Source organism: Ascaphus truei, chromosome 3, assembly GCF_040206685.1.
Source record: "Ascaphus truei isolate aAscTru1 chromosome 3, aAscTru1.hap1, whole genome shotgun sequence".
NCBI lineage: Eukaryota > Metazoa > Chordata > Amphibia > Anura > Ascaphidae > Ascaphus > Ascaphus truei.
Window position 1 is genome coordinate 431,455,255 of NC_134485.1, and position 11,014 is coordinate 431,466,268.

The following is an 11,014-nucleotide window of genomic DNA, read 5'->3' on the forward strand; positions in this document are numbered from 1 at the left end:
TGAAGAGACCTCACCTGCTTGTCTATCTGTGTGCCTGTCCATTCATGAGAGACCTTACCTGATTGTCTATCTGTGTGCCTGTCCATTCATGAACAGACCTGACCTGCTTGTCTATCTGTGAACCTGTCCATTCATGAAGAGACCTGACCTGCTTGTCTATCTGTGTGCCTGTCCATTCATGAAGAGACCTGACCTGCTTGTCTATCTGTGTGTCTGTCCATTCATGAAGAGACCTGACCTGCTTGTCTATCTGTGTGTCTGTCCATTCATGAAGAGACCTGACCTGCTTGTCTATCTGTGTGTCTGTCCATTCATGAAGAGACCTGACCTGCTTGTCTATCTGTGTGCCTGTCCATTCATGAAGAGACCTGACCTGCTTGTCTATCTGTGTGCCTGTCCATTCATGAACAGACCTTACCTGCTTGTCTATCTGTGAACCTGTCCATTCATGAAGAGACCTCACCTGCTTGTCTATCTGTGTGCCTGTCCATTCATGAAGAGACCTTACCTGCTTGTCTATCTGTGAACCTGTCCATTCATGAAGAGACCTGACCTGCTTGTCTATCTGTGTGTCTGTCCATTCATGAGAGACCTTACCTGCTTGTCTATCTGTGTGCCTGTCCATTCATGAAGAGACCTTACCTGCTTGTCTATCTGTGTGTCTGTCCATTCATGAAGAGACCTTACCTGCTTGTCTATCTGTGTGTCTGTCCATTCATGAAGAGACCTTACCTGCTTGTCTATCTGTGTGTCTGTCCATTCATGAGAGACCTTACCTGCTTGTCTATCTGTGTGCCTGTCCATTCATGAAGAGACCTTACCTGCTTGTCTATCTGTGTGTCTGTCCATTCATGAAGAGACCTTACCTGCTTGTCTATCTGTGTGTCTGTCCATTCATGAAGAGACCTTACCTGCTTGTCTATCTGTGTGTCTGTCCATTCATGAAGAGACCTGACCGAGTCTGTGTTCATTGCAGATTCAAACGCCGGAGACCGCGGGCCGACCAACAACGCAGCATCAGCATCGGCCTCCAACTCTACCTGAACCAATAAAAGAAGCATGTTCTGCGCACAGGCGACAGGAAGGGGCAGACTAGCAGGGGGTGGGGGGCGCAGGGAGGGAACGCACAGGCCCAAGCCTTTCCACAAAACACTGGCCACATTTATCAAGGAAAGAAACAAAAACCTGAAAATATATATACATCCGAAACTGTAAACGGGAAACGCCATCCTCTGTTGATTTTAGTGGTTCAGTTTTTTTTAATTATTATTATTGTTATTTAACCTTGTAAAATATCTATAAATACCGTTCTCTTTTTTTTTTTTTAAATCGCACTCCGAAGGAGTTTTTCTGGTGAGAAAGAAGAGGTACCGTAATAGTATGCATCACCTCTCCTCTCTTTCCTGGGTCGGTTTAACCCCTTGTGTGTTGAAGAGTCCCGCCTCTCCGGCAGCGGAGGTGTTATTGAAAAGCTTGCTGCCGTGCATTTAGCCCCACCCAGTCCTCCCACCCCCGTCACCCCTCTACAATTTCCTAGGGATTCTGCTGTATCCACCAGGCCCGGTGGTAGTCGGAGACGGTTGGCTGCCAGAGAGCTGGATACCATCACTGAGCCGCAGCCTACTGAAGGCCCTCCCATCGGCTTGATTCTCGGAGTGCCTTATTGTATCAGGTGCAAGGGTTGGAAGGGCGTACAGCCCTCCTCTTCACACCACACCCGCACCCAATGTTCTTTAGCTCAAGTTGCTTCTCCGTGTCAGTTTTTCATTTAATCCCTTCAGCGCTGAAGGAGGAGCGGGGCATAAAGTCTAGTTGCACACTGGTGCAGCCCAGCCGACCCCTTCAGGGGCAGATGGGTCTGTCCACCACTGTATTTTCTGTCCTGAACTGGCTTATTGGGGGGGGGGGGAGAGGAGAAGACATTTCATAAGGGTTTTTATTTTTTCTTCTTTTAAGCGTATTTTAAAGGCTGTTTTGCTGTTGTCAATGCTGATCTGCCAAACTGGGATTACAAACAAAATGGCAGGATGGGGATTTAACAAAACAAAGTGCATTTCCACTGCAGTGTTTTTAACCCTTTCTGGGTAAGGACATTTACCGCAGGTAAGGACTCTAAACCCTTTCACTGTCAGAATTGATTTCTGGAATTGAACGGGTTTAACATGGAGATTATAGGGTAGTCCTGAAGAGACGGCGTTTAACCTGAGCTGCAGCAGGACCCATTGTACCTTCAAGTGCGGAACCAGACAACACTTCTCGTTTACCTCACCTGTTTGGTATGTCCATGGGCATTAAGTCTGTTTGATTGACTGTAACCTGGCCACTATAAGCTGTGTATTGTATCTTGCAGTTACGTTGGCCCCGGGAGCTTCCAGTCCAATTGGGCCTGAGCCATATAAAATCATTGCACAGCGAGACCTTTGTTCTATGTGCCCCCTAGGCCTCTGTTATTAACCAACGATATCCAAGCTTATCTCATGCATTTCGGTCCTAGTTTTCAGAAGCATATACGTATATGGGTCCCCTCCCCGGAGGTTAAGCTGCGTCCCTTTGCAGGGTGGCAGCATGCTTTTCATAATGTGAAGTGTAAGAACCTTCCTACCCTCTAGTGGCACAGAAACCGATAACAAGCTTATGTCGAGCAGCAGGCGGCCAGTCTCCATTTTGCATTTCACCCCCCAGGTTTGATGTCATTTGACTGTTTGAGTGTCAGTCTGGGTGTTCTCTGCTATACTTCTGAGTACCCAATGTGTTGTGCGGTATCCTCTCTTCTTCTGAAGACGCAGGGCAATCTCTGTGTGTGCCAGTGTAGATTTTACGTGCCAACTGAATGCAACATTTCAGTTAAATGCTCTCGTACTGGAGCTTCTGTATACGGCAGCTGTAGCCATTCTGTGCTATTTACTTAATAACTTTCACTGCATTCAAATGAGAGAAACGTCCTCCACTCAGAGTCCCACTTGCTATGTATCCGTTTTAAATGTATTATTTCCATCTTTGAAGCCATACATTTGTGTGCAGCTATAATGTGAAGACTGAGTTGCAAGTGTTCTCAAGAGTAAACATGAAATATCTGCTGTTGACAAGCTGAACATTTACAGGAAGAGAGATCTCCATATTGGGGATGTGAGGAGATGGCCCTGTTTTTATCTTTTATCTATTTTGATTTTGTTTTTATGTTAGACAACTTTGTGTAGGATGGGGGTGGGGTGGGGGGGAGGGAGAGATTTCATAGCTGTTAGGGTATACAGGTAAAAGATCACAAAGAAATTGTATGGCGCGCTGGTAATATTCAATATTGCATATTTAAGTGCGAGAGTTCAAGCTTTCAACTTGTATACGTGGTATACGTTTACACTCAGTTGCACAAACTCGATACGTATCAGGAGCACTTAATGGTGACCAGCTCCATTAACTCTCCATTCAGCAGCAATGTTAGGATTAGGGGAGGGGTCGTCGGAATTACTGAGCCACTAATTGAGCCACCCGTGCTGAAGCAGGGATATCCATAAGACCTGGCCTTTTGGTGGCCCTTGAGGACCTAAAGCACCTGCCCTTGGCAAGAGGACATTTGTATACAAAACTGCTGTCGTTTGTCAGTATACACATGTGATTGTTGAAGATGAAACCAGTTCTGTTTACGCTCAGTTTTGATCGTACTCTGCATACAGATTTACATAAACTAGACACATCCATGAACCAATGGAAACCTAAATCACCCATGTTTGACCCATTTTGTGTAACATTTAAGTGACATTTCCACCCATGCAGGGAATTATTTATTTAAAAGTACCCTAACATCTGCAGCGACCCGTTACCTTTAAAATAAATGAACCAGTCACAGGCAACTGGCACATAGCATTTTTCCAAGGTACTGTACAGATACAGAGTCCCTAAAGACCATTATCGGGAAAATCCACAACATATCTGAAGATAACGTTTGCTACAAGTGATACAATGCTACTTTCCTCTTTAGAGTTAGTCGCAGTGATGCTGGGCATGTCAGACAAGTGCAACACTTCAGTGTTCTACTTATGGGCTTTCTCTCTTGTATTCAGCTTCCTACATTCAAATGACTTTTTTTGCAGAGTGTAAGATGAAGTAAGTCACGTGATATATACGGGGGCTTCCAGTCCCACCCCCCAGCCTGCAGCTGCATGAAGCAGACTTTACCACTCAAACTATACTGTACAGTTCAATGGGAGACACCTTCTTTCTTGTGTTGTTCACAACCTTTAATCCCTTTATTTCTGACCATTAGCTTCTAGCGTTCTTCTAATGTCATCTACTGCTTATTTCCACACCTGAACAGCATGTAAAGTCCCATCACAACCCTACAGTATCATGCAGCAAATGTGGCCCCCATTAGTGTAGGTTTCAGTGAATCCGTAGCAAAGAATGGACTGATGCACCACTCTTAATTCCTTTTACTTCTTCAATGCCCAGAAAGGCTATTAAACTGCACAGCTTCTCGGCTAAAAGAAGACCGGGAAGGATCACAGTCATTCAGAAAAACAAAGCGAGAAGGTACACACTTCAGCAGGATACCACCAATGGCTTTGTGTTCTCAAATAAGTAAATACACCTACCTTATTAACTAATCATCTCTGAACAAGCCCATCACTGCTTAACCCCTTGGTTCCAGAGAGCAACGCATTGCTTTGCCGGGGGGGGGGGGAGGTCCATTTCTAGCGTACTAATCTTTTGCAACTTGAAATGTGGCATTAACAGATCCGTTCAGACTTGAGAAATGTGGGCAATGCTAGAAATACAGGTCTGATTATACAGTATGGTGAGACTCTGACGCTCCCGCAGTACTTCTGCTATAAACTGCGATAAACACACTGAAACCTTTCAAAACAATACTCCTTCGCTCAGCTGTCCTAGGTTTTAATGTACATGTTTTACCTTGTGTCTTGTTAAGCAGCCCCTCCATGCATTGTAAAGCAATATTTAATTTCATGTGTATGCATCGAGCTCACAAAGCCACTTCTACATGAAGCTTGTGTCCCGACGCACTTCGCTTATGGCTCCCAACGAAAATTAGAAGGAAATTCTAATGTAAAAAAAAGGAAACTTTTTATACGTATATTTTTTAAAGAGCTGTCCAATTTTTCCCCTGTTGGGAAAAAGCTGCCTCTGTTGTAAGTTTGTTCACATAATCTTATAGGAGTTAGTATATATTGCATGTTTTAACGGATTTTCAGAATATGCAGCTTTTGGCGTTTTATTTTTGAAGTGTGTCCCTTCCATACATGCTTCCTCATTGCTCCACCAGATCGCCCTCTGGGTTGTTCTTCTTGGGTCAACCCTAAAGTCCCCGACTGACCAATTTGTACGGTCATCAGAGCAGTCACAGTAAAGGGGACGTGTGATGCACATTATATTGGGTTGTATCAATTTCTTTGCTTCTTTTAATAAAAAAACAAAAAAAATCCCTGGTTTGAGCTGACATTGTGCAAAATTCTTACATTTAGATTAAATGCATCAGAACATTTTCGGGACAGGATAGCGTCCGCACTGCACACTTCTGTTTGTCTGCGTTATGAATTGCCACAGTGGAGCAGCAGGGTTTTCATGGTCAGTTTAACGATTTTCTTGACCCGTCCCTACACTTAATAGATGTTTATTAAAAAAAACAGGAGAAAAAAAAATTAAAAGCTATGTACATATTAAGCTTCCCACTAAAATATGTGACATTGTCTTTAATATTACCTGTTCTGTTATTTGTAGTTTGTGAATATGTGAACCCCAGGTCCGTTATAAATAAAAGGTACTGCCCCGGGCAGTAATTCTTCATGATGCTTTTTTTAGTCCTGTCTGCCATTATACAGCGTGTGAAGAGCAGGCATAGGACCCTGGCACTTGTAACTCCCCTTTCATCGCCACCGATGCTGGAAGGACAGGCGTGTTTTTTTTAGGTAAAAGGCAAAGAGGGTCATGGATTTACCTACAAAAGGCACTGCTGGTTTGAAACTCCCATCTATAGTCACCAGGAAGCGCACACGTATACTGAATGATAACCCAACTGCTGCAGCGTGCTGCCTGAAAAAGGAATGGAGAAGGGGCCTCCGTTAAAGCTATACCGCTTTAATTCTGCAGACTTGTAGCTGATGTTTGTTATTAAATATATATCCTTAGTGAAGCGTAGTGCTAACAAAACCTTTGTATCATGGCTTATTGCCCGTACCCGCATGGTCCTTCCTCCCCTTGGTTTCTTGAGTACAAACGTTGTGAGAATTGGATTGAGAACCTGCTCTTGTTTCTAAATGGTTGCATTTGAGCTGTTGCCATCTGTCTGTCTGTCTATCCGTCATATTGCAGTTGGTCTTTGTGCAGGTGTTTCTCGCTCTCGCTGCCCCTCTCCCCATCGCATGGAGGCCCAGGTTTCTCGGCCTACTTGACAACGACATACAGTTAGCGACCCCCAAACCTCCCCGCTGCAGGCACCTTGTTCCGCTGGGATTCAGATGACGCAGCAGCATAGTACCGCAGTTCTGGATTGCAAAGCGGGGATACATCTTTGCTTCCCATATCATCATATGGCGATTATACCTATAGGAATGCCAAGCTTTATTGTAGGAAGTAACACTAGTTCTCTCATTTGCTGCTGAAGGGGACTAGTGAATTAAAGAGAGTTTTGGCTAAATCAATGAAGCGCCTGTCCGTTTCTTCATATAGGGGCCTGGTGATGCTGTTCACATTCTTTAAAGGATGTTCTGCTGGTATTCTACCCAAATCTCACCGTAGAGTGGTGTTATATACTGTAGATTATATATGTTACATATTTTTTTTTACGAAAGTCCATTTTATTTTTAGTTATTCACAAAATGTTGTGATTCTTTCTAGATATAGAGCCTTTCTCCTGCTGCGAAGGGGTTAAAATGTCCCACTTCTTAACCTGTTCAGTGCCATAGACGTACACTGGATGATTAAAATGTTGGACTAGGAATACACTAGGTGTATGTCATATAGCATCTTCAGAGCGTCTTTCACCAATGTTGGGGTAGAGATGTTGCTTTAGCATAGCTATTCTTTGCCATATTATTTCAAGAAGTTCCATGTGGCTAAAATAGCTCTCTACCCAGAATTCTGTACTTTAAATACATCCCATTCAGTCTTTTAACCCTATGTTGTTGGAGAGGAACCCAATTATTGGGAGATCTCTTACTCTAAAAGGGGTTGTTCTGATCATCTCCCCTTCATTCAGTCCCACCACGCACAGACACTTCTGTGTCTCTGACAGCTTAGCACCTCTTAATGATTTCCAATTCGCTGTGCCCCAATTGTCTGAAGTCTGCAAAACAAACGTCAAACACATCCCGATATCCTGAGCCCTTTCCCTCTCAGTGCCACGAAACGTACAAAGCACAGAACTTGCACCACACTATCCGTATGTATCCCATTTATCGGAGTCTTTTCCGTTTCTATTGCGTTCAACAAATTGTCCTGGCGGTTGTAACATGATCCCTTTGAGCCAGGGAGAGGGTGCGCCTGTTAGGGTCGGGGTGGGATAACACAGTGTTGTTCGGGGGGGGGGGGGGTTGTTTTATGTTTTGCAAAAACTGCAATAAGGAGGGAAAAAATTGACAAAAATCTTACGTGACGGAGGCTGGGAAGGGTTTGAAAACGGCAACGTGCTTCAGAATGTAGCCTACAGCTGTGATATCTTCTCTATATAAATATATATACATATATATATTTTTTGCTTTGCCTGTAATATCCGCATAATGTGTGTTGCTGACGGATCACTTGGCTAATACACACAAATTAGCCAGGACGTGTCCATCAAAAATGTAAGGAGAAAAAAAAAAAAAAAAAAAACACACAAACACAAATAACTGGTTACCTTATGAAATATTGCATTCATGTTAGAGAAATCTGTCTTGATTCAAAGAAAAAAAAAGTGTATACATTATTACTACTTGAATGCCTCTGTGACTGAAAATTTCGATTTAGTACGGCCCCTTTGCTGGACTTCAAGCCCCTCTTGACAGTGAAGGGTTCAATCTTCTTTTTTTTAATTATTATTTTATTTTGTCTGAAAGTATGCCTAATGTTATATTTCTCGCCTCTCTCCCCTTCTTCCCCTCTCCCCTTTGTAAATACATTTTGTTCTCTGTGCGACACGATTCCGAAATAGTTAACTGGTATCTGTAATTTGCATTAAATAAAAAAAAAAAGTAGGTTAGTCTGGAAATGAAATAAAAAAAAAAACAACAAAAAAAACAAACAAACAAACAGCAAATGCTTGCAGAGTGGTCTCCATCTTTTATCTTTGTCCCAGGGATGCGGAATGCGTGTGGGTCAGGGGGGGTGGGGGAGGGCCAGCAGGGCGCTGCTGGAGACGATCCTGAAGGTGAGGGAGAGTCCCCTTCCTCTGCTGCTCCTGCCTCTACCTTGGTTGTCGGTATTCCTGGTCTGTTTGGGGGAGGGGGGGGATAGACCTGGGGTTTGCCTGGTTGCTCAGTGGGGGGGGGGGGTGACATTCTGGGGATGGGATTGAGAGAACCATTGATGAAAAAAAGCTGCCTATTTCCCTGTGTTCAATAGAGTCTAAAGATAAAGAGGATAATTTAGCTGCCCGGGGCTAACAGAATGCTGCAGTGATTCCAAAGGTGCAGTGATCATGTCTGTTATAATTTAAAAAAACAAAAACTTTGTGACTAAAATCAGGATTAAAATATAGATTGCAGAGAATGGGTGTTTATAGCATATTAAATAGAACTGCTCTCTTAATTCACAGGGATCTGCAATGTGTTACTGATCTCTGGCGGCGAAATGGTACCATTCCTTTCACTACTTACAGCTGGATTCCAGTGGCGGGCACTCTGTGTGTGATTGGTTTCCTAGACCTGTCTCAGTATCTGTACTTAAGTCAGATTGGGACTGGGAAATTGGGTTCTGGGACAGTACAAACCTATGTGGAATTAACCACCGGCCCAGTTGGGCTTTAAAACAATCTTTTAGCCCCTGTATATGCTTCTTGCTCTTTTCCTTGTCAGTTTTTATTGTCCGACCGGCCGTGGGGGCAGGTTCTCGTGTGTGTGTGTGTGTGTGTGTGTGTGTGTGTGTGTGTGTGTGTGTGTGTGTGTGTGTGTGTGTGTGTGTGTGTGTGTGTGTGTGTGTGTGTGTGTGTGTGTGTGTGTGTGTGTGTGTGTGTGTGTGTGTGTGTGTGTGTGTGTGTGTGTGTGTGTGTGTGTGTGCGTGTGTGTGCGTGCGTGTGTATACACATTATTACGGTTATGGAGAGTGAAAAGGTGACTAAAAACCCTCCACCATATAGCATATAAAAATATTACTTGTGAGCACATTCACATATCTTAGGCTGCGCTTATAGTGCCGGCGACGTCGGGCTACGGTCGCTGGAAAAATCAAATTGAGATGACTTCCAGCGATCGCGACCAAGCCGTCGTGTCGCGCTTACTATAAGCGCACGCGACGGCGGCACTATAAGCGCAGCCTTAAACAGGTCTGTAACCCTGCTATTCACCATTATTACCTAGCATACAGTGCTTCCACTGCAGCAAAGGATTCTGGGAAACTACATGCAAATGAGCACACAGTGCCACCTTTTGTCTCAAGTCCACATTACATGGAAAACCCTTAAGTCAATGCATGCTGCATTAAACACCGCTTTAAACACAGCCTGGGATGAGATGCAATGCCAATAAACCCACTCACAGACTGTTTCGGCCTTGTGGGTCTCATCAGTGTGAGGTTGGTTATACAGGCTTTGCAGTTTGAGACATTGATAAGTCTTCACCACACATTATTAAGGTTATAGTGAGTGAAAAGGTGACTAAAAAAAAATATATATATATTATACACACACACACACGATGCCGCAATCACCGTGAAATGAATAATAGCCCTCGATAGACCCGCAGTATAATCTGGGACAGGATAATATGATAATACAAAACAGAGAAAAGAAGTCTCCCGCAGAGCACTTGGAATATCCAAAAAGGAACAGTTTATTAAACACATGGGTATAAAAAATACATGACCCCAAAAAATATTCTCTAAATCTGGGGGGCGATAGGCTGTTAGGGGGGCACAAGGCTGTTAGGGGGCACAAGGCTTTTAGGAGTGCACAAGGCTGTTAGGGGGGCACAAGGCTGTTAGGGGGGCACAAGACTGTTAGGGGGCACAAGGCTGTTAGGGGGGCACAAGGCTGTTAGGGGGGCACAAGGCTGTTAGGGGGGCTCCGGCGGCTTGAGGGAAACCGGGCGGCGATTTTTGCCAGGAGCAGAGAGAAAAGCAGTCGGCAGCTGAAATTTCTCTTTAGGCCATTAGGTGGCGCTGTGGTGCAGCGCTCCTGCAGCACCTCCTTGTGGCATACAGCGTGATGAGTGTGAAAGTGTCATGGGGAGGGGGGTGAGAGTGTCATGGGGAGGGGGGTGAAAGAGTGACATGGGGAGGGGGGTGAAAGAGTGACATGGGGAGGGGGGTGAAAGAGTGACATGGGAGGGGGGGTGAAAGTGACATGTGGAGGGGGGTGAAAGAGTGTCATGGAAGGGGGGTGAAAGAGTGTCATGGGGAGGGGGGTGAAAGAGTGTGCCGAGGAGGGGGGGTGAAATAGTGACATGGGGGTGAGAGACACCTTGGGGGAAGGTGAGAGACACACACTGGCTGGAGGGAGAGAGACACTGGGGGGAGGAAGAGACACACTGGCTGTAGGGAGAAATTGACACACTGACTGGAGGGAGAGAGAGAGTTAGATACTGGGGGGAGGAAGAGACACACCCTGGCTGGAGGGAGAGAGAGACACTAGGGGGAGGGAAAGTGAGAGAGACAAGGGGAGGGAGAGAGACTGGTGGGAGGAAGAGACACAATGGCTGGAGGGAGAGTGTGATAGACGTGGGGGGGGTGGAGAGACACTGAGGAGAGGGATATAGAGACACTGGAGAGGGAGTGATAAATACTGGGAGACTGGGGAAGAGGAGAGTGAGACTGTGGAAGAGGGGAGAGAGAGATTAATAATACAGCATAAATGGGGACGCTATTAGAC

At 44.9% G+C, this 11,014-nt stretch overlaps 1 protein-coding gene across 3 annotated transcripts in view; it reads left to right on the plus strand.

Annotated features, from left to right (window-relative positions):
* The window catches only part of GSK3B (glycogen synthase kinase 3 beta), a 291,716-nt gene extending 283,460 nt beyond the window's left edge, over positions 1–8,256 (plus strand). For all 3 annotated transcript variants that reach the window (XM_075592907.1, XM_075592908.1, XM_075592909.1), the window contains exon 11: positions 977–8,256. In XM_075592907.1, coding sequence (XP_075449022.1) covers positions 977–1,044 — 68 coding nt within the window. In that variant the 3' untranslated portion in view covers positions 1,045–8,256. The remainder of the gene's footprint in view (positions 1–976) is intronic.
* Positions 8,257–11,014: the final 2,758 nt, after the last annotated feature.